General features: G+C 40.2%; 1 protein-coding gene across 1 annotated transcript; it reads right to left on the bottom strand.

The window, feature by feature from the left end:
* On the bottom strand, window positions 1-22,477 carry LOC103188878. The gene is made up of 12 exons (XM_042335023.1): window positions 22,444-22,477; window positions 21,320-21,447; window positions 19,233-19,417; window positions 17,926-18,114; window positions 13,747-13,840; window positions 11,037-11,222; window positions 9,771-9,896; window positions 4,925-5,026; window positions 4,342-4,457; window positions 3,323-3,999; window positions 2,606-2,798; window positions 1-118 (listed from the first exon to the last, which is right to left on the bottom strand). The coding sequence occupies exons 1-12, from the start codon at window positions 22,475-22,477 to the stop codon at window positions 1-3; spliced, it is 2,148 nt and encodes a 715-aa protein (XP_042190957.1).
* Window positions 22,478-24,904: the final 2,427 nt, after the last annotated feature.

Below are 24,904 nucleotides of genomic sequence, written 5' to 3'. Positions count from 1 at the left end.
TCACTTGTGGCTATTCATCTCCCTCAGGAAATCAAAGGAGCTATTGGGCAAAAGTTCATGACAGTGCAAGATGGCATAGTCTGTTGGATTAGGATAATCTTTTCTCACTTCAGAATTTCTTATAGGAGCAGAAAGAAGCAGACAAACCCAAGCCTCCAATCTGATTGCTGTGGCCAGGAAGATATCCAATTAAATGGGAGGAGTGTGCACTAAATATTCATCGTAATGTATTCCTCGGTTTACACCTCTTCTGAATTTGCTTTGAAGAGGATCCACACCTTATGAGGAATTGGAAAAAAATGCAATTAATGGAATCTCTCCTGTACTCTCCCAACATTCTGGGATTTCCTCCTCCAGCCTCTCAATCTCCAGGGATTACATCGGAACAGGGATAGGCCATTCAGCCCCTCGAGCCTGTTCCGCCATTCTATGAGATCATGGTGAATCTGTACCTCAACTCCAATCACCTGCCTTTGCCCCGTACCCCCGTACCCCTTGATATTCTGACCACAGAAATCTATCCACCTCAGCCTTTAAAATTTCAACGGATCCAGCATACCCTCTCGTAGCTCCCTTGATGCTCAGAAATNCCCCCCTCCCACCCTCCACTGTTCTAGGATTCCTTCCACCAGCTTTAGCATCTCAACATTAAATAGGAAACAAATGGAATTAACGTAACTGACCACGTCGGCGACTAACAGCATTCACTTCTGACAATAAGATAAAGTTCAAAATCCTCATCCTCACCTTCACGGCTCTCCGGCCTTGCTCCTTCCTACCTCTGCGACCTGCTGACCCCACCTCAACCTGTCCGCTCCCTCCAAGTCTCCCGCTCAGTCGCCCCACCATCGGCGGTCGGGCCTTTAGCCTCTCTGCCCCCACCCTTTGGAACTCCATCCTACAGTCCCTTCACCTCAACCCCTCCCTCGCCTCCTTCAAGGCGCATCTCAAAACCCTCCTCTTTGACCTTGCCTTCGGTCACCCTCCTACCTTTCTGCCCTCCACCCTCACTGTTCCCAACCCCCAGCTCAGGTCTAAATCCCTGGCTGTCCAGCGCCTTGGGACGTCCTCCCGACATGAAAAGCGGTATGTAAATGTAATTCTGTATTGTACTATAAAAGGAGTGAATTAGTAATGAAAATAGAGACACAGGAGGAGGCAAAACATAAATACAATAGGTAGGATGGCAGGAAAGAAAACATCACATGAAATGGATAGGAAGAAAATGTTTTCTTATATAAAAAAATCTTGACACAAATAACATTGACTTCTACACTTGTTATACACACTTCTACACAAATTATTTCCATTCCGTGATTGGTTTGTCAGCTGCGAGATTGTTCTTTTTCACTATGTGATGTTTGATCTTCTCCTGGTTGCGTTATTCTATTTATCTATTGATCTGTCCTTCAATACTTTTATTTTATGTATTTTTTTAAAAATTCCTTCCTTTTTTATTGCACCTTAGAAATGCACTACAATACTTCCTAACTGATAACCTCTCCCACTGGCTATGTAATATGTCATTAGCTGTTGAAATCCATTGATATGTTTAATCTTAGCGGACAAACACATGTAAGTTGATGAGAATTGTCGTGCCACTAGATTTAACGCAACAAGAAATTTCATCCAAAGAGTGAGTTTGGATACTCTTAAAGTACGATGCCAATTCACAGACATACAACAACAACAACGTTCACTAATATAGCGCCCTCCACACAGGGCAGCGTCGCAGAGTGCTTAAGTGGTGGAGCCTAACTCCGAGCCGGAGGGGAGGAGGTGGCTGGTGAGTTCTGGCCCAGGTGTGAGAGTTTGGTGCGGGTCAGTATGCGGGCGGCAGAATTTTGAATGAGCTGATCTTTTGAATAGAGGAGCTGGGGAGACCAGCGAGGAGTGTAAACACACTGTAAAATGAATTGACTGTATATTTTGTGGGGGAAACGCGGCAGCCAATTGCGCACAGCAGCGTCCCACAAACAGCCGTGGATTGGGTGACCAAATTATTATTTATTTATTTTAAAGGGAATATTACTCCCGGAAAAGCGATCCGCCAATCAACTAACAACCGATTTCCTACCCACTGCCGGGTAAACAGAGGCATGTGGAATAAGAAACTTGCCCAATGTTTCACCCTGTCCGGGAATCAAACCCAGGTCCTCTCGCTTGTGAGGCAAGCGCTCTCCTACCATCGATAACACAAGCCTGAAGTTTTTTTTAATATATGGATATATATATGCGTGTGTGTGTGTGCGTGTCTGTGTCCTTGACATGGAGGACAAACCTAATACAATATTCTCTCTTCTTCAATGTCCACACATGGGCAGTTGCAGTATGGGGTCATAGGATAATGATCAGGATTGGGAACCCTGACTGATTTCTCTGCTCGCTCAGTCCAAAACACAATTGTTATACAACGATCATAACATTTTACGAATATGTCAGGAGTTTCTTAATTTCATTCATCATACAGCTCCTTAGCAGAACTTTCTCCATGATACATTGAGGAAAAACAGTGTTCACAGCATGAAGATCACATGTCAGTTCAACAAAATGGGCCAATAACTTATCTTTGTTACATAAAGACCAGTGTGTAAGTGGGTTTTACCTGGTGGAAGGTCTGTTTTGCTCACACGTAGTGGGAGAGAATTTGTAACCAGGGCACTTGCTGTATAAGCTGTCCTTCTTCAGTTCCTTAAACATAGTGTTGAAATAGTCTCTCCCTTGGCCTATTTTGTTGTCTACAGAATGGGACGAAGGTCTTGAACAGTGTCTCTTTGTCTCATCATCAGAACAATGTGCTGTAGAAGAAGACATATCAGAATAGATGCGCCCAATAGCCTCAGGTCTTATATAGTTTATTGGTTTTCTGTGCTTTGTACATGGCTTAGGTTCTTACAAGTATAACTAAATGTCAATGCACATGTGTTTGATATAACATAAAACCACTGCTGAAACATTTTTATGATAAAACGATACATTAGCTGAAGTAATGTAAAACATACAATTTGTCTGGCTACCAATGACAGCCTTGTAAAGAGTAAATGTAACCGGAAATGATTACTATTTATGAATACAGTGAGGGGCACAGGAAATAGGTTAATTCACAAACTGTTTAGACAATATTACCATAGTACGTTCACATTTGAATATTTCTTAACTAATTCAAAACAGAACATATTAAAACATGGTAAATTTAATGTTATAAACTATTGCATTTTTATATATCTGACAAGTAACTAACTATACGATCGACGAGTTAAAAACATAGCTTTTAGCTTCAAAAGAGGCAGCTGTGTGTCTAGTCCAGTCTTCATTTTCTTACCTACACAGTTTTCATGCCCGATCTTCTGCAGCCCGGCTGTTTGGCAAGGTTTGGAATGCACCTCTGGAGGTGCAGTACATGAACACGGTTGAGCTGAACTTGTAGACGCTTTGTACATTGTCGGGGCCATTGTATAATGGGGATCACTCCCAGAACTACACGAGGCCAGACTAGAACTATGTGGACAACACAGGGAATTTGCAACACCACACGAGGCCAAACCAGTAGACAAACTGTGCGAATGGTTTGCAGACGCACATGACATCTGGATTGGAGCTGCCGGGTAGAATGGTTGGCTTGTAGAGGTGCAGGAAGTCAGACAAGGGGCTGAGGGACAGAGAGGCTGGCTGGTCGGAGGGCACGAGGACAGACACGGAACTGGTGGACACAGAGGTTGGCGAGGAGGAGTACATGAGGATAAACAAGGAGGTGGTTGGCTTGCAGAATTGCAGGAGCTCAGCCCAGCGACTGGTGGCGCTAGGGGATGACTTGGTGTGGTACATGAGCTCAGCCCAGAGACGGGCGGGCACAAGGGTTGACTCGTAGAAGTGCACGGGGTCTGACATGTTGGCAGTGGACAGTGCAGTAAGTTCAAAGGAATGCAGCTAACAGGGAAACGGTTCCTAGCATTCGCCGAAGACTTCCTGAGGCAGCACTGAACTTGACTCTCCCGAATTCTATTCCAAAAACAGAATAAATGTAATGTCACTGATTCCTTTGGTGTTAAAATTATAGTGAATATGATACACAATGTGCGCTAAATTAAAAGTGGTCTAACACGGGCTAATAATAATAATAACAATAATAATAATCCTTCCATTTGATATAGCACCTTATCATGTTGTTGAGACGTCTCAATAACAACGACAACTTGCATTTATATAGCGCCCTTCACACAGGGTAGTGTCCCTGAGCATCTCAAAACGCTTCACAGAATACACTCTAAAGTGAACAGTCAATAGAAGTGCAAATCCTAAACATCAACTTAATAAGTATTTATGCACTATCTCAATGCTTACTTTTTTTCTTCATCATCAAGCACAGCTGTTATGGATTCGATGTCCCCTTGTAAGCAGGGAGACTTGTCTTGAGAACTAAGCTCTTTCATTTTGGCCAAGACAAGATCTTGCATTTCCTGAGAAGTGAGCACCAGAAAAATAACATGAATGCACAGCCAGACAGACACAACCTACAATAAATCAACACTGACAATCGCTACATAACGACAGACACGGTTTTATTTTCCTTATTGTTCAGTCTCAATTTATTTTAAATGACCAAAAGGTTTCATGAATGAACAATGTATTTAAACTCAAAGCTAACAGTAACCTCAAAGTCCCTTGTAACAAAGTGTTATTATTACAAACTGGTGATAATAATAATAATAATAATAATCCTTGTATTTGATACAGCGCCTTATTTTGTCGAGACGTCTCAAAGCTCCACAGAACGTATTGTCAGTGGATTAAATGTATTTTTTGAGCAAAACGGTAAACAATTGGCCAATTTCCTCCATTTGTGATGTAAATGAAAGTCTTGTTTCTTCACTCTAAATGTTTCTTTCCAACAGTGAATGTAACAATGAAATGATACAGGACTGACCTCGAGCCTCGTCTTCAGTATCTGTATATGTTGTTGATTCCTTTGATGTTCGCAAGTCATTTTTTCAATGAAAGCTATCTTGGTTTCCTCTTCGTAGAGAAGCTATAAGAGGGGGAAAATCATGTTGTTATGAACCAGAACAAATGGTCTCTTGAACTCAGACCAACAAAGTTGAGAACGATGCTGGTAAATCTTCAAGTCCTATGATTAATATATAATTGAGCGGTAGCTCAAAATCCTGCAATTTTTTCTTGTACATAAGCCTGATTTTTGATGATGTTATCTTACCTTTCATGATAACTCACAATGGGGTAAAGTTGTGATGTGTTAGCCACCAAGACATGCACGCATTGAAGTTAGCAACCGTATGATATTTACTCACCAGCTCGTCCCTGAGTTTGCCTTTACTCTGACATTCCACATAATAGTTCTGCTGAGGAACCTTTTGTGCTGTGCATTGGATTGGACTTTCAGCTCACAATCTGTGGCATTGAACCACCGATTAGCAGTGTATGCCTTTACTAACCCAAAACATCAAACTGAAGCGTGTTGTGATTACAGTGCTACCCTGCAGTTCATTGCTGAGATCCACAAGATGTTTCTAGGTAGCAGATGATTCACTAATAATAATAATAATATTATTATATTCATTAATGATTGCTTGGGTTGCAGAATCTTGTGCCGAAATAACTAGATCTGCAATTTGTCCACAGTTTCCATTAGTAAAAACCGTTGAGAGGAATCATTTAATAAATCTGCCAAGTTTGGATCCTCTTTTTTTCTCCCCAACATATCCATTAAAAGAGCTATGCAAACAATAATATACAATGCCTTTCACGTCAGGAGGATGATTCAAGGTGCTTTTCCTTTTAGGAAATAATATCTGGGGATACAGTATATAGTTTGGGACATGACTTGTTCATGCGCTTGCCAAGATAGTGGAAGGCGAATTGGATGGTCCTTGGTCTTCTTTCATCTAGGAAATCATACTTATGTTCCTAAATGAAAAACTTTCTCTGTTTAATAAAACCAGATTAAACTGCACCAATATAGGCTCTATAGAATACAAACATTAAGGGCAAAGTTTTCTCAGTTTTCTACCAGTTTTTAGACATCTTTAGGTCTCATTTTTCCAGTGTAAATAGGATGTAATTACCAACCCATAGCAGTTACTATTTGTAACTCAAGAGAGCATGTTACTCTTATAGACATAAACTCTGTGGACTCAGCCCTAAAGTTAGACCATTTGTTCAAACCCTGTGTAATCGTTACAACTTCCTTTAATGACTATTTAGGTCTGAGATGGTGGTGCTAATTAGAAGAAAAATACTATAATTCCAACAACATAAATTGTGTTAATCCAGACTCACAACAATGTTCAGGCTGTGTTTCCTCAGAGAACATGGTGGGTCGGTAACCAGAGGACACAGATTTAAGATAATTGGCAAAAGAGCCAGAGGGGAGACCAGACTAGGAGAAATGTTTTTACCCAGGAATTACCGTCTGGAATGCACTGCGTGAAAGGCTGGTGGAAACAGATTCAATGATTGCTTTCAAAGGGGGAATGGATAGGTACTTGAACAGGAAGAATTTGCAGGGCTATGTTTGTGGTAAGAGCAGGGGAGTGGGACTGGATGGTAGCTCTTTCACAGAGCCAGCACAGGCACAATGGGCCGAATGGCCTCCTTCTGTGCTGTAAGATTCTGTCTCCCTGACAAGAAATCAACTTTGGAGTATAGCAATGTACTGAAGTTAGACTGGCCACAATGCCTTCAGTGGTCTGAAGTTAGGACCAACTTTACTATGTCTTTCACATGCAATAATATTGGTCCAGGAGCACAGGCCAACAAGGTAACATCAAACCTATTTGATCTCACGATGACAGCTTCCTTTAAATGTAGGCAATTCAGCATCTGTAACCATAATGTAACAAAGAAAAACAAAGAGAGAAAATGCTGAGATTTCCAATGTTAAAATGAGTGGGAACAGACATCAATCAGCCCACATTCTATCTGCACAATATCATGTGCTCCTGAAATTTGCAGATGCCATTACTTGTGTGGCAAACTGGTTCACAAGGGTCATCTGTGACATGAAAGTCTTGATGGTGGATAGTTTGTGAGTGGACATGTCTGCTAGAAAAAATATGTGAGTCTCTGTTGCCTGCCACATTGATGTGACAAATGGCTTTGACTGGCTGTAGTTCAGCAAGAGGCAACACTGCTGCCCCATTAATCATCTGTGGGAGTATTTAAAGATTATAGAATCATAGAATTATACAGCACAGAGGAGCTCATTCAGCCCATCGTGTCTGCGTTGGTTCTAGGGAAAGAGCTTCCAAATCAACCCCACTCCCCCGCTCTCTCCCCATAGCCCTGATCAACCCCACTCCCCCGCTATCTCCCCATAGCCCTGATCAACCCCACTCCCCCGCTATCTCCCCATAGCCCTGATCAACCCCACTCCCCCACTCTCTCCCCATAGCCCTGATCAACCCCACTCTCTCCCCATAGCCCTGATCCACCCCACTCCCCCGCTCTCTCCCCATAGCCCTGATCAACCCCACTCCCCCGCACTCTCCCCATAGCCCTGATCAACCCCACTCCCCCGCACTCTCCCCATAGCCCTGATCAACCCCACTCCCCCGCACTCTTACAGCACAGAAGGAGGCCATTCAGCCCATTGAGCCTGTGCTGGTTCTTTGAAAGAGTTATGCGAAATGTCACTCCCCACCTGCATCGCTGTGAATCTAATTCTGCCATTGTGTTTGTTTTAAGTAACATTAATCTGTTGTTTTTCTCTACTCTTTGTTTCCGCTGCATCTTTTTCTGTTTTCATTATTTATTTAGTGCTTTCAGCCACTACTCCCTGAAGCTTTGGAACTCTCTGCCCCAGTCCCTCTGCCTCGCCCCCTCCTTCCCCTCTTTCAGATCACGACTGAAGATCTTTCTCTTCGACCGCGCTCACGGTCACCTTCTCCCTCCCCCCGGCTTGGAGTCAGGCTCCGCCTGAGACGCTGCCCTGTGTGAAGAGCGTGTGTAAATACAAGTTTTTGTTATTTTCCTTTTGTTTCACACATCTGTACTGATTCAGTGGTGTGATGGACTGTAGGATTAGCTGCTGTTTCTTTAAGTGATAAAGCAATGGGATGTTACGGAAGCAATATTATCGCAGCATCCATCCAGTCAGTTAAAGCACTCTGTCATATCTATAGGTCCTTTACTTTACTATTAATATAACTCTATCCCCAGGGCTGTGGATGCTGGGAATGTTCTGCCTCTGAACTATTTCTTGTTTTCCCTCACTGGAGAGGCTTTTCACAACACAACTGGGTCACTCTGGATAATCCAAGGCATTTATAGGGAGAAATTCCATCTGGGTCTAGATTTGTATTACTCTACGAATCTATTGTATTTAAGAATTTGCCAAATTTTAATAATAATCATTGCATTTGATTTAGCGCCTTATCACATCATTGAGATATCTCAAAGTGCCGCACAGAATATATTGTAAATGAATTGACTGCATAATTTGTGGGTGAAACACGGCAGCCAATTGCGCACAGCAGTGTCCCACAAACATTCGTGGAAATGAGTGACTAATTTTTTTTATGTATCATTACCCCCTGGAAAGCAATCCGTCAATCGACTAATAATACAGGACTTGGAGTCCTGTAGCTCAGTGGTTAGAGCGCTCGCCTCGCAAGCGAGAGATCTGGGTTTGATTCCCCGTAGGGCAAAACCTTAGGCGAGTTTCTTTACTCCACACGCCTCTGTTTACGAGCAGTGAGTAGGATCCCAGTTGCATGTTCTGAAATGTTACATCAATAAAGTAAAGCTAGAATTTCTCCCCAGTGATGGCTTATGCTTCTGTTAGGAGAGGCACTGCATTGGAGTGTTATCCTGGACTATAAACTCAAAGTCCTGACTTGGGGCTTGAATCCACAACCTACTGCCTCAGAGGCAAGAGTGCTACCAAATGATCCAGGCTGTGACACCTATTAATAATAGTTTTAAAAGCTGGTGCGATCTGGCAAAGCAGGTTAAGTGGAAAGAATAACCATTCTGATTCCTACATTCTAATGTTCTCAGTACAAAAAAAAATTATCGGGGTCACTGAATTACAGATGTATTTTGCAATGATTTCTGGTGAGGCAGATTGAAAGCCGGCCTCAGTTTATGATTAATGATGACCTAGTTAGTAAAAATTTTAATACATTTCTTGCTAAGTGGCAAAATAGACCTTTCTTGGACTTTCCTAATAAACTAATAAACTCTTTCAAACTTCCCTTTGATTTTCTCTAGCGTAGAAAGCAAAGTTGCTGCAACCTTAATATCTGCTCCTGCACCAGACAAAAATGCTAATTTATTCACTGCATCAATTTAATAACAATAATCCTTGCATTTGACATAGCAGCTTATCAAGATGTTGAGATGTCTCAAAGTGCTTCACAGTAAATTGATGGTGTATTTTGTCGGTGAAACATGGCAGCCAATAGCACACAGCAGTGTCCCACAAACAGTCGTGGATTGATTGACCACATTTTTTTTGAGGGATTGTTACCCCTGAAAAGTGATCGGCCAATCGACTAACAAGACTAAGTTCCTACTTACACCTCCTAGGTAAACAGAAGCGCGTGGAGTAAGGAAACTTGCCTAATGTTTCGGCCCGCCTGGGAATCGAACCCAGATCCTCTCGCTTGCGAGGCGAGTGCTCTAACCACTGAGCTACAGGACTCCAAACTTGAGCAAGTTTCTCTCTAGTCTGTACAATATAGAGAAGTGTGGGGAACACATAAGAGAAGCAGGAGACTGTTTGACCTGATGTGTCCCATGTTCTTGCTCACCTTGCTTTGCAGGGTTTTGACTTCTACTGTCAGATCATTAATATGCCGACGGAGACACCTGTTTTCATCTCGAATTTGCTGCAGTTCCACATGATCCTTATTAAGACGCGCCGTTAGATCAATAATCTGGAATGGGATTTAAATAGAAGAGAAAAGGAGGAAGGTAAAATGCAAAATTACCACAGAATAAATAATGTTTAACAAACTACTAACGATGCAAATAATAATAATCCTCACAATTGATATAGCACCTGATCACGTCTTCGAGACATCTCAAAGCGCTTCACAAAAAGTACTGTTTCCTGATAGTTTCAATGATGTGATACTGCACTATATCAAATGCAAGGATTATTATTATCATTATTATTATTATTATTATTATTAAGTATTAATGAGGTACAAGGAGGTCAAGTGTAAATTTTGAAAACCAATGATGTAATTGTAATTCACATAAACCAGTTCCAATTATGATCACCTATTTATGGGAGAAAAATACGCAGTGAAATTGGTTTCATAAATGCTGCTTGAAGCAAAAACATGCTTCATTTAATTTAGAGAACAACTTGATTTCAATCCAATTTTCTTATTAATAACTCGTGTAAATCTTTATGAAGAGGACTATTACATTTTAGTAATCTGGGTTGACAAAGATGACAATAAAAATGTGTTTGTAATAACTGTATACTGTAAAACTCGCATAAGTCTGATCTGTATCAACCACATAATCACCTAATTCGTATATCTACATAAGTCCCATTGAATAACTCATACTTTACATAAATCACATTAAATGTAAGGTTCCAACTGATGCAACTTATGTATTTTTAGGCCTTCTGGCTTTCATCCATGTCTGATATTTTGTTTGAGGGGAAAAAAATAAAACTGTGGTCACTCAATCCACGGCTGTTTGTGGGACGCTGCTATGCACAATAGTCTGCCATGTTTCACCCACAAAATGTACAGTTAATTCATTTTACAGTGAATTTTGTGAAGCGCTTTTGAGACATCTTGAAGAGGTGATAATAATAATAAATAATAATAATCCTTGCATTTGCTATAGCACTTTTCACGTTTTCTAGACGTCTCAAAGCGCTTCACAGAATATATTGTAAATTGCAGTGACTGTATAAGGCGCAAAATCAAATCAAAGATTATTAACGATAATATTATTATTAAAAACCCAAATGCTCCGTTTACGAGATGTTTGCTCTGAGTTAAACAGTGTCAAGCCAGAGAGAAAGCACCTGATGACGATCAAAAACTTACATTTTGATTGTAGGCCTTTTCAGCCTGTTCCTGAAAGTGCATGAGTTCAGCTTCATTAGTGTCTCGAATCCTCTTCACTAAATCCATGGCTTCACTGTCGCACCTGGTGTCTCTTCTCAGTTTCTCCTCCAGTCGTTGGATCAAAATCTCTGATTCATCTACTTTGTCTCTCATTTTCTGAATTTCCTGAAATAAAACACGCACGTTTACTTCACAACAGGCTTTCACTCTGCTCAACGAACAATGACCGCATATTGTAATAATAATAGTAATAATAATAATCCTTGCATTTGATACAGCGCCTTATCACATCGCTGAGATGTCTCAAAGCGCTTCACAGAGTATATTGTAAAGTGGATTGATTGTTTTGTGGGTGAAACATGGCAGCCAATTGTGCACAGCAGTGTCCCACAAACAGCCGTGGTTTAATTGACCAAATTATTTTTTTGAGGGATTATTACCCCTGGAAAGCGATCGGCCAATCGACTACCAACCAGGTTCCCACAAACAGTCATGGATTGAATGACCACAATTTTTTAAGGGAGTATTACCCCAGGCAAGTGATCTGGCAATCGACTAACAACCGGGTTCCTACTTATTGTTAAGTAAACAGGCGTGTGGAGTTAGGAAACTTGCTTAAAGTTTTGCTCTGCCCGGGAAACGAACCCAGGTTTTCTCGCGTGCGATTCTGTGAAGCGCTTTGAGACGTCTCAATGACCTGATAAGGCGTGATATCAAATGCAAAGATTATTATGATTATTATCATAACTCAGCATAACCTGGATAGAATGGACAACTACATTAACTTGCAGAGTGGTCCCACTGACAGAAGCTTAAACAGGAATCGCAACTAAATGGAAAACCAGAGCAACCTGCTTTTCTTCAGGTTCATTACACACTGGAATCTAAACGACTGTTCATCATTTGGGTGTGCCCGGCAGACATGTGAGAAAATTATTTTTTTCCCCCTGTCTTAAGGAGTCAGAAAGACTAAACGCTCCATGGTATATTTGTTCTAAGCTTAGCTCAGTTTAGCTTGTTTCAGCCTGGCATTCTTGCCTGTGGGTCAGAAGGTTGTGGATTCAAGCCCCATGTTAATAATAATAATCCTTGCATTTGATACAGCGCTTTATCACATCTTCAAGCATCTCAAAGCGCTTCACACAATATACTGTAAAGTGGTTTGACTGTATACTCTGTGGATAAAACGCGGCAGCCAATTGTGCACGACAGCGTCCCACAAACAGTCATGGACCGAGTGACCAAATTATTATTGATCACAGAGAATTGTTGCTCGTCTGTTACTGAAAGAAAAGCCATTGCCTTGTTTTTCTACTCTCATTTGTAGAGTTACAACAATTCAAAATAACATGAGATGACATGAGAGCACAGAACTACAAGTCTAACTCTCTGGACTTTAATGCTGAGCTTATTATAGCCACACACTGCTCTCCCTGCAAACACTATTTTTAAACTTTTCATCTCAGAGAAAAGCCTAAATACCCACTGGGAAACTATGCACTGTCAGAATATTTTTTACTGAAAGTCAGCAAGTCTTCATTTTTTATGACTTCCCTGGAGCATTTATTTAAAAATAACCCAAGTAGCTTTATCCTATTATTTTGTGGAGTTGTGTAGCTCAGTGGTTAGAGCACTCGCCTCACAAGCGAGAGGACCCGGGTTCAATTCCTGAGCAGGGCAAAATGTTGGGCAAGTTTCCTTACTCCACACACCTCTGTTTACCAGCAGTAAGTAGGAACCCAGTTGTAAGTCAATTGGTGGATTGCTTTTCAAAATAAATAAACAAATAATAATTTGGTCAGTCAATCCCCGACTGTTTGTGGGACACTGCTGTGCGCAATTGGCTGCCGTGTTTTGTAGCAGTGAACTTTCATTAAGGGAATTGACACATTTATCTCTGCTGCTGATTTCACGACCATCATTAGAAACTCCTTTTCTGTACCCATCATTACAGAGTTGCACTCAGTGTATCCCAAACCATTAACAGTTTTAGGCGACACATATAAACTGCATAGATTTACACTTGTGGTTATGATGTGGCCTCATCCCCTCAAAATACTGCTGATGTGTAATTACTCTTGGATCCTGGTATTTGTAGATTACCGGATACCAAGAAAATTGGATTTCTTTCCCCATTAAACGTCAGTTCTTTTCAAAGTAATTAATGACTGCATTAAAATAATAATACATGCAACCTCGTTACTGGAAGTGTTTGGGTAGCATATATGGTAATTAAATGAATCTCAATCAACTTCCCTTGGGCTTTATAAGAGTTTCTTGTTGAATGAGAAAGAAAAACTAGCAAGACATTTTTCATTATGAACTACTCCATACTTGTACTTGTGTTTAAAAAAGATTTAGATGCAAAAGCCCCACAGCCAATTTAATCTCATCCACAGTATCCAGCCTACTGCCTTCCTAAGTCAGCATGAAGTTTTTTTACTCTATGTGTAAATACGTAATAGGTCCAGAAACACCCTATTTGGAAAATCCATCTTACCTGTTCACAGTGTGTATATATATATACATATACAATGTATATATCATCATCATATATGGAATAATATATCCTATGAAGCACTTTGAAACATCTCAATGACCCAATAAGGCGCTGTATCAAATAAAATGATTGTTATTGTTATTTAATTATTATTATTATACAAGTTTGACATGACTGAAGCATTCTGACCTTGCAGTGAAATTCTTGTTGGACATCCAGACTGTGTTTCAGGTGCTGAATCTGGCATTGAAGATCCATGGCCTCTCTATGTTCTTTCTCATACCTAAACAAGCCACACACAGAAAACAAAATCAATAAAGAACATGCCAGGTAAGATAAAATAATAATAATAATTCTTGCATTTCATATAGACCCTTATCACATCTTCGAAGTGTCTCAAAATGCTTCACAGCAAATATTGTGAAGTGAATTCACTGAGTATTTTATGGGTGAAACCCGGCAGCCAATTGCGCACAGCAGCGTCCCACAAACAGTCGTGGATTGAGTAACCAATTTTTTTATGAAGGGATTAATACAACTTTTCATCAATACTACCAGATAATAATAATAATCCTTGCATTTGATACAGCGCCTTAACACGTCTTCGAGACGTCTCAAAGCGCTTCACGGAATAGACTGCAAAGTGAATTGACTGTATGTTTGTGGGCGAAACGCAGCAGCCAATTGCACACAGCAGCGTCCCACAAACAGTCATAGATTGAAGTGTCCATTTTTATTATTTTTTTTGAAGGATTATTATCAGGCGTGTGGAGTAAGGAAACTTGCCCAAGGTTTGGCCCTGCCGGGAATCAAACCCAGGTCTCGCTTGTGAGGCAAGTGCTCCAACCACTGAGCTACAGGACTCCTGATCACTGAACAGTATGTGGTTTATCCACTTCCATTTGATTTGAAAATACCATCCCCAGTATTTTATCATCGACATTTCATTGACATTTCAAGGAAATTGACATTTGCAATAAGAAATAATCCAAATGAACAATGCTTCAATGAGGTAATTATACCAAGGAAACCAGAAAATATGGTATGCTTCATAATAATAATAATAATAAATGTTTCATAATGAAGCCAAGAAAGAATGACTATTGTAAATTAAAGGTACTTAAATTAATAGCTTTAGGATTAAAGGTTAAAACTATTATTTAAATGTAAATTTATTCAATCTGAAGGAGCTGCTTTTTGCGAGAAAACATAATTACATTCTATAATGTGACTAATTGACAGATTGTCTACTTTAAAATGCAAAAACTTTAATTACAATATTTCAGAACACTGCACTCAATTAATCCTTTGTATGTCAAGCGTTGCTTTATAGTCAAAATTAATGCACGTTTCTGTATATACAAGTGACCAATATTAGTTGAAGAATAAACAGCTGCTTAAACAAAATGCAATACTGGTTCTGCAGAGCAGTTTCACAATTAATCCTGGTCAACCCACATTAACCCAGTGTCAAAAAGTATACAGTGCACAACATGTAAACCGGTGTATAATAATTAAAAATGACACAACATCACCAGCTTAAATTTATGAGACAGAAATCTGGTGGGTCTGCTTGCTGTTTCAGAGCGGAAGTGATCTGAGGTTGGACAAAGGAATCATAGACACTTTAGTCTTCGTACAAAAGAGAATTCAGAACATTTTGTGTGCGTCTTGCTAACTCTCCACGACAGCCACTATCTAACTCAAGGGAAATACTGAAGAAATGTGAGGTTTACAGGTCTGTAATGTGATGGCTAATTTATATTTTTAACACTCGGAAAATACTCAGAATCAGGAGCCTTAACCCATCATGTGGAGTCTTGTAGCTCAGTGGTTAGAGCACTCGCCTCACAAGCGAGAGACCCCGGGTTTGATTCCCGGTCAGGACGAAACCTTAGGCAAGTTTCCTTACTCCACACGTCTCTGTTTACTTAGCAGTAAGTAGGAACCTGGTTGTTAGTTGATTGGCAGATTTTTTCCGGGGATAGTTATCTCCTCAAACAATTAATAATTTGATCACTCAATTCACGACTGTTTGTGGGACACTGCTGTGTGCTTCCGGGTTTCGCCCCAAAGATATACAGTGAATTCACATTACAGTATATTTTGTGAAGGGCTTTGACGTCTCAACAATGTGATAAGGCTCCATATCAAGTGCAAGTATTACTAATATTATGATGATTATTATTATTATGTGGTCTGTTGAAAGTTGTCAGGTGGTTTGGAGTTTAGGGTTGCCTGACAGGTTCAATACTAGCACTGAACTAAGCCCCAATTTCTTGTGAGCTTGCAAACTGTGTATAATGTATTATAATAATATTATAATTATATTAATTATTATTATAATAATAATCCTTGCATTAGAAATAGCGCTTTTCACGTTGGGAGGACGTCCCAAAGCACTTCACAGAACACACTGTAAAGTGAATTGACTGTATATTTGTGGGCGAACGCGGCAGCCAATTGCACACAGCAATGTCCCACAAACAGTCATGGATTGAAAATGACCAATTTATTATTGTTTTGTTTTGGAGGATTATTATTAGGCTCTGTGTGTGGAGTAAGGAAACTTGCCCGAGGTTTGGCCCTCTGCCTGGAATTGAACTCAGGTCTCTCACTTGCAAAGCGAGTGCTCTAACCACTGAGCTACAGGACTCCACAAGTGTATGGACAGAACTCTGAAACCAGTCCTTGCTTCTTTAACAGGAAAGCTGCTTTTCACAAGCAGCATAACCACAGTATTAGTGACTCCAGGTTTAAGTTCTTTAGACACAGCATCCAACAGTGTTCTCTCTTTTATCTTTAACAGGTCTGGAATCTGGACTCAGTAACAATTAGTGGTCTGTGCTGGAGAGAACACATTAACTTACCAGCACAATCTTATCACGTATGTTAGTTTAGTTGAAGAAAATTTTCTGCTTGTCATCAGATCTGGAGTCAAGACTGGTTGTTAAATCAGTCAGGAGCTCGAAACAGACTGAGAGAAGTCCAATATGTTGACAACTGTAGCTGTAACACAGACAACTCGAACACATACTGCTCCAACACGCACGACTGAAGCTTGTGCCTCTGGTATAAGGAACCCTATGAAACTGTTGAAGTTGATTTTCAATTTAAAAAAATGTGGCCACTCAATCCACGGCTGTGTGTGGGACGCTGCTGCGCGCAATTAGCTGCCGCGTTTCGCCCACAAAATACACAGTCAATTCACTTTATAGGATATTCTGCGAGGCGCTTTGAGATGTCTCAACGAGATGATAAGGCGCTGTATCCAATGCAAGGATTATTATTTTACTATTATTGTTCCAGCAATCCTTGATCTTTAGATGATTATACAGCTGCAATTAGGAACACAGGAAACAAGAAAAAGAGGCCATTCAGTCTATGAAGCCTGTCCCACCCAAATCAAATGCCAATGCAAGGATTATTTATCGTGACAATGGCTAGTAAGTGTGAAGAAGGAGAAGATGGTTCTCGAACACAGAGGGACACTATAGCAGATCTTAAAAGATCTCTCCACAATATCTATCAACTGCTACGCTTCTGCTATCAGCAGCAAAATCAGCCTGTCTACCAAACTAAACTGCATTGAGGAATGCCCGGCACTCGTGCTATTCCATTGGTGTTGCTTTGAAAGTGTTGTTACGTGGCCTTAACTCTCATTTTTAACAACAAGAATGTGGAGGTTTGGTGCTGAATGATGCCAAACAAGGGCAGGTCTGTGCTGTGGAGAGTCTCCTCTCAGATTGCAATGGCCCGTTTCAGATCTGTCATGGAGGAGAGATTATCTTCCCGTAAGTCTGGTCTACATTAGAAATTGCATTCCTCTATTACAGTAAACCTCTCACAAGTCATATCAGTTGGAACCATCTATTTAATATGACTTAATATATGCAAAGTAATGAGTTATGTGAAACTTGCATAAGTATAGGAAATTCAGCGGGACTTGGGCAGATGTATGACTTTGGCGATTATATGATTTACACAGATCAGACTTATGCGAGTTTTACTGTACGAAGAACAATTCTTTACAAACGCTGGATACAGAAAGATTTACAGCTCAGCCCAGCCCCAATGTCTGCTCCCAACTTCCAGATACACATATTGCTTTTTACACTTGATCAATTTTAATCAGAGAGTCCTGTAGCGTACTGATTAAGGCACTCAACCCACGACTGTTTGTGGGACGCTGCTGTGCGCAATTGGCTGCCACATTTTGCCCACAAAACATACAGTCAATTCGCTTTACAGTCTATTCTGTGAAGAGCTTTGAGACGTCTCGAAGACATGGTAAGGCGCTATATCAAATGCAAGGATTATTAAGGATTATGTTGTATAGCTACATGTTTTAGAGAAGGGTAGTCTTACTTCGCTTGGATTTCTGCAATGTTCCTGTGTAGAATTTCAAGTTCTCGACTGGCTACTTCCAACTGTGGTATGCAGCTTGTTGTATTATCTTGGATCTCCTTCAACTCTGCTTCTTTCTGGACCAGAAGAACCTCCAGTTTCTTTTTCTCTTCATCCTTCTGCATAATGCATGCATTCAGCGCCATTACACTACACCCAAACAAAGCACATCAAATAAATAACATTGAAATAAATAATAATAATTTGGTCACTTCAATCCACGACTGTTTGTGGGGACGCTGCTGTGCGCAATTGGCTGCCGCTTTTCACCCACAAAATATACAGTCAATTCATTTTACAGGGTGTTCTGTGAAGCGCTTTGAAACGTCTCAAAGACATGATAAGGCGCTGTATCAATAACAACAACAAAATGACATTAGTATAGCACTTTTCACACCGGGAGGACGTCCCAATCAAATGCAAGGATTCGTATTTATATTATTATCATACAGTTACGTTTTGGTTCCTTCAGGAAGTCAAATACATAAGAATATTTTGACCGGCAGGTCTCATGTATTAAGGAAATTAGCCTTTTATCCTGAAGATATTAATTGTGCTCAGTTGCTGTGTATCCTTCAATTATTTTTCAAAAGGTTGTTAAAATTTTCTCGTGAACAAATAAAGACCCATTGACCCGAATTTATACTGTTCGCATTTAATTTGGCATGAGGTAACAAGCATAAATAATTTATTTGTAAGAGCTCTAACTAGATGTTATTAACTGAAGCGAGAGGAACCGGGTTCAATTCCCGGGCAGGGCAAAACATTAGGCAAGTTTCCTTACTCCACACGCCTCTGTTTACCCAGCAGTGAGTAGGAACCCGGTTGTTAGTCGATTGGCGGATCGCTTTCCGAGAGTAATAACTCCTTTTATAAAAAAAAATTTCAAAAAGAATTTGTTCACAGCAGTCCGCCAAGCACACTCACTTCCCTTTTGAAAGCTACAATCGAAACTGCTTCCGCCACCCGTTATGACAGTGTATTCCAGACCGTAACAACTCTCACATTCATTTCTTTATTTCCTACAATATTAATAATCCTTGCATTTGATATCGTGCCTTATCACGTCTCCGAGACGTCTCAAACGCTTCACAGAATATACTGTAAAGTGAATTGACTGCATATTTTGTGGGCGAAACGCGGAAGCCAATTGCACACAGCAGCGTCCCACAAACAGCCGTGGATTGAGTGACTCAAGTAATTATTCCAAATTATTATTATGACTTCTTTCTTATTCTATCCTGGGATATTTTGTGAATGTATACAACCTTTCTCTGAATTCAGCGATTAGCTGTGAGTTTTTGTGGTTGCAAATTTCAATCTGCATCCGTTCTTTGCAGTTCTGCTCCAGCTGGTCGCGAAGGACTTGGATTTCACTGTTATACATGTTGCGAATAGAGAGCATTTCTTCTTCCATGTCCCAGATCCGATTCAACTCAGCACATTTATCAACCTACACAGAGAGCAGCATCATATAGAGTTAGTAAAGCCAGGACAGTACGTTAGATAAAGTTCTCAGTGGCACAGTTAGCATCTTTTTTTCTATGTATAAGACCTGGATTTGAATCCAACACAGACAGATAGTAATAATAATTGAGACGTCTCAAAGCGCTTCACGGAATTGACTGTAAAGTGAATAGACCATATGTTCTGTTGGCGAAACACAGCAGCCAATGGTGCACAGCAGCATCCCACAAACAGTCGTGGATTTATCCTCGACGATGTGATAAGGCAATATGTCAAATGCAAGGATTATTATCATTATTATAATAAATCGACAATTCTGTATTTGTTGGCTGTGACATAAAGGGAAACCTACATTGGTGGTGATACACCGCAATGATTCCTATTTCTGTTCTGTACAGCTGCTGAGGTTGTTTATGCTGGAGGTGTAGTGAGTGTGTGGCAAAGGTGCAGTAACTCACTCAAGTGCTGCTGTGACAGAGAGGAATGAAAGGCAAACCTCAGCATCACTCTAGGATCAGGAACCCGTAGTCACCTTCCTCTAATCAGAAGCCAAATAAACCCTAGCGGCTTATCAGAAGGAAAACAAGATACATAATAACAGAGAATAACAAGGAATCTTGTTGCTCAGCGGTTCAGGGCTATCGTCTCGAGAGAACCTGGGTTCGAATCCCGACCAGGGCAAAACCTTAGGCAAGTTTCCTTATTCCACACGCCTCTGCTTATCAGCAGTAAGTAGAAATCCAAGTGTTAGTTAATTAACGGATTGCTTTCTGGGGTTAATAATTCCTCCAAAAACTTTTTTTTCAAAATAATAATGTGGTCACCCAATAGACAAACGTGGCAGTCAAGTGCACACAGTAGTGTCTCACCAACAGTGAGACACTACTGTAGTAGTGTGCACTTGACTGCCACGTTTCTCCCACAAAATATACAGTTAATCTTTTTTTGCAATTTAATTCCAATATTTATGTAAATCTGGAATCCCAATAGACAAACAATCATTGCACTACATAAGTGATTGTGATGATTTTGTTTCAAGCCTCTGCTGTCAAATGTGGAGCTATTAATTCCAAACTGGTGTTTAATTGAACTGCCAGAATGATTGCTCATCAAGCTGACATCTGGAAAAAGCCACAGAGACCCTCTTAATAACCTCGTCAGACAGACTGTCACCAACAAAATACATGTTGCCTAATGGAAATGAGCATTTGAATATTTCTAACATGAGAAAATAACTGACGTTATTTAAGCTGGAACCCTCCACACATCCTCACACACCTCTGACATATTCCTGGCACATTTCTGAAGGATTTTGAAACATTACTTACTGTCTGTTGGGTAATCCTGAATAATATTACTGTTAGAAATGCATATTGTTTAGACTTTCCAAACGTTGTTGAGGCAATTACTGTTAGTGGGTATGAGATGCACTGGCGATTCTTACACTGGGAGATCTCATGTTGGGAGTCTGGGTGGGTTAAGGAATGGAGAACATTTTGCTAATGTAAGGATGAAACTCAAGGCTGTCACCCAGGACGCTATTGGTTTAAAATATTTTGTGCTTTAGTGTTCTTGTGTATGCTGGAATCCTACCCACAGCAGCATATGTTGTTGATGAAAGGCTCTTTTTAGAAACATATATATATATATATAATAATAATAATCCTTGCATTTATATATCCATCAATTGACTGTCAACCGGGTTCCTACTTGCTGCTGGGCAAACAGAGCCATGTGTAGTAAGGAAACTTGCCTAACGCTTCGTCCTGCCTGGGAATCAAACCCGGGTCCTCTTGGTTTCGACTGCTCTAACCGTTAAGCTACGAGGAGTAAACGGAAACTACGAAGAAAGCTCTGACCAGGTATAAAGGGGGTTTCAGTTCGGTACCTTTGAGAGTTGATCCCTCATGTTCTTTACATTTTGGACATAATGGAGGAGGCGGTCGTTCAGTTCCTGTAGCTGAGCTTTCTCATTCTGACGGGCCCTAGCATCACAGCAAGCCGACATCTTTTTAGCTGGAAAAGACAAAGACATTGACTTCACTATCGCATCAGTTCAGGTAGGTCATTGTGCTTGAGATTTGCCTTCACAAGGTCTCATCCATCTAGAATTCTCCCACACCCTCCTCCTGTAACCACAACAAATGTCTCTTAATCGAGTACAGCATTCTGGCCTGATAACCCATCACATCTATTGATTAATCTCCATGTAATCTTACTCCGCACGCCTCTGTTTAACTAGCAGTAATTAGGAACCGGTTGTTGGTCAATCGGTGGATCGTTTTCTGGGGTAATAAACACTTAAAAAAAAAGATCCTTGGATTTAGTATAGCGTCTTATCACATCGTTGAGACGTCTCAACACGATTCACAGAATATGTTGTAAAATGGATTGACTGTGTATTTTGAGGATGAAACGCGGCAGCCAATTGCGCACAGCAGCGTCCCACAAACAGTCATGGATTGAATGACAAAAAGGGATTATTATGAAAGCGATCCGCCAATCGACTAACAAGCGTGTATTTTTCATAGTTTGTAAAATTTGATGTATAAATACAGATACAACAGCTTCTGCATGTCACAATGTAATGTGGATTCACATGGATGTAACAGGTAATGTTGCTCTCTCACAGAGTATCTGAAGTCCAGAATCAAAATCTAATAATTCGGTCACTGAATCCACGTCTGTTTGTGGGGCGCTGCCGTGCGCAATTAGCTACCGTTGTTCGCCCACAAAATATACAGTCAACTCCTTTTACAGTATATTCTGTGAAGCGCTTTGAGACGTCTCAACGATGTGATAAGACGTCATATCAAATGCCAGGATTATTATTATTATATCATTAATAATTTAAAACATTGGTGACTTAAACCTCAGAAAATCGTAACACACGAGTCCAATTTTTTTAAAGCAAAGATCAAAATCTTCTTCACGAAACACAGTGCAGTACTTACAATACACTTCCCTTAACGCTTGATTCATCAATTACTTACCCCGAGACAAAGCACTTACTTCTAGCGTATGGCATGACAATCGAGAGCAGCATTTACCCGAGGTTATGCTCCATGCTCCACCTTCCAGCACCAGCTCATGTCTGTGTGACTCTAACTGAAGTGACACCTACAAAAGTGCCTCAATTTCCAATCATCGAGTAAATCATTCACCTTGCTTGTCGCCTCACACTCATTGCTGCTTTCACCAACTTTTTTTGCCTTCTCCGAGGAGCAAGTAGTTTGTTGACTGTTTCCATGGGGCTTGAGGTTGACAGACAACCTTCAGAGACAGTTTAACCCTCATTAAACTATCAATGCATCCCAACTGCTGCCATGGACACCAAGAGGCGACTGAATTTGTGTCTATGTTAGTCTGTCAATTTATTAAGTCCTGTTTATTCTAAAGAATTAATGAAACTAAAACTACGCTTTTGTGTTGACAATAAACTACAGCGTCTCAGCTCTTAACTGTCAGGAAGACCTTGTGTGAACTTAGTTATCATTTCATTATAAATTGTATCATCAATCTAATTTTACAAGTAAACATTTTTTTTACAATGCTTGATTGTAAAATTAGTTTAACAGCATATCCATTGCCCTTGTAACATTTTCCCTCTGGCTAAAGAGAGCTACATTGGAAGTGGATCACTGTACCAGACTTATTATAAATACATATTCTTAAAATATAATATGATTATAGTAAAGAATTATTATTAAATAATATTTTTACAATAAATAATTATTATAATAATATGGCCAACTTTGTTGTTTAGAAAAATGTACTTAGGGAACTTGAACTTAAATTTCATCCTCCCTTCCCGTATACTTATTTGGTCCTCGACTGTTCTGAAATCCAATAAAAATAATAATAATAATAATCCTTGCATTTGATATATAACAAACGTTTTGCTGTGTTCAGATCGAAAGTCCAAAATCTTTCTAAACTCTTTGTCAGTCAGTTATACAAAAGTACAAAATCTCCCATTACCCTTTGGCTATTCTATAAAAAGTGAGAGAGAGTATACTTACTTCCACTGGGTTCCTAGACAATTGATAATTGTATATTATATGGATCCCAAAACATCAGTGTTTTGGGTGTTGCAGCCCTTGGCTCCGACCATTCAGCCACTGGGAGGAAAAATAAGACAAACTTCAAACAGGGCATAGACTTATGACAGCTCTAAATCAATTACATTTTTATTTTTTGCTCCGCCGGGTGTCTGACCACACGCGGAAACCCAAAACCGATGCTTAAGAGTTTCCAAACCGAACCGAGAATTCCAGGCTTCCCACTCTCACATGGAAATCCCAGAGAGAGATTGTTGGAATGGAACAATCTCTCTCTCTCTGGAGGGACATATCCCGCTTACCTAATTCAGAGTGTGCATTGGGGTAATTGTTGGAGTCTAACCAGCTAAACTCACCGAGCGTGCCGTTGATATCACTTTACCACTGCTTACTTGTTTCAATGAATTCAAACAGTTTATAGTTACCGTACGTCACGATACTTGTTCTTTATCAACACTAAATGAATACAACACACAATTGGCCACAATTGGCAATTGTTCATTGCAAACCCGGTTTGGGTAATATTCAACCATTGATAGGAAAACAAGGACAGGAGGAGCCCATTCAGCCCATCGAGCCTGTTCCGCTGTAGAACAAGTCGAATATAACAATATAAAATTAACAAGTACGTACATAAGTAAGTACACAACAATATTAATTTAAACCAAATTAAATTGATAAAAACAAATCAAATTTGCCCACGAAAGGTTCACCTCAAGTTTAACCATCTTTAAACTGGAGCACAGTTGTAGAAGGATGACTTATCTTGAGGTCCAAAATAAAATGGCAGTTTCCCTAATACCATGCCATAAATCCATTGTAAATTCTGTCATCATAATAATAATCCTTTCATTTAATATAGCGCCTTATCACGTTGTTGAGACGCCTCAAAGCGCTTCACAGAATACGCTATAAAGTGTAGTGACTGTATATTTCGTGGGTGAAATGGTTTTAAGCAGCTTTTCGCCCACAAAATAAAACGTCGTGCAAACCCAGACTGCTCTGCTTCCCAGTCGAAAGTAGAAACCCAGCGGGGAAAATAAAATACAATCCACAACAAAACTGCCGACCATACCTGCAGACACCGAACCAATATAAAATCTCCATTCTGATCACGTGCTTGCAACTTAATCCACTGAAAAATAACACAGGAGTGAAATGACAGCATTGCACATCACAATGAGATTGATGATCATCAGATACGTTTCATATGTCTCCATTGGTTAAGTGGCTGTTACGTCACAATGACTGTGTTGGGCTATTTTTAGACAAGAAGATCTGACCCTCGGCGGTCGGTGAAGCTCCCCTCGACTGTTGGCCCAGTGAAATTCACTGATTGATTAATCGAAACAGAGTCTGAGGTCACATTTCAGGTCATTCTGCCTTCAGGGGCTCCCTGCTCTCGGCTCAGC

The sequence above is a fragment of the Callorhinchus milii genome, unplaced genomic scaffold (assembly GCF_018977255.1).
Source record: "Callorhinchus milii isolate IMCB2004 unplaced genomic scaffold, IMCB_Cmil_1.0 Scaffold5, whole genome shotgun sequence".
Classification (NCBI taxonomy): domain Eukaryota; kingdom Metazoa; phylum Chordata; class Chondrichthyes; order Chimaeriformes; family Callorhinchidae; genus Callorhinchus; species Callorhinchus milii.
This window is presented reverse-complemented; position numbering and strand designations above follow the sequence as displayed.

Coding starts and splice junctions, on each gene's coding strand:
- LOC103188878 (XM_042335023.1), bottom strand. CDS start 22,477: ATGCTGCTCTCGATTGTCATGCCATACGCTAGAA. Junction 21,448..22,443: donor TGTCATGCCATACGCTAGAA/GTAAGTGCTTTG, acceptor TGTCTTTTCCAG/CTAAAAAGATGTCGGCTTGC. Junction 5,027..9,770: donor TCAAAACCCTGCAAAGCAAG/GTGAGCAAGAAC, acceptor CCCCTCTTATAG/CTTCTCTACGAAGAGGAAAC.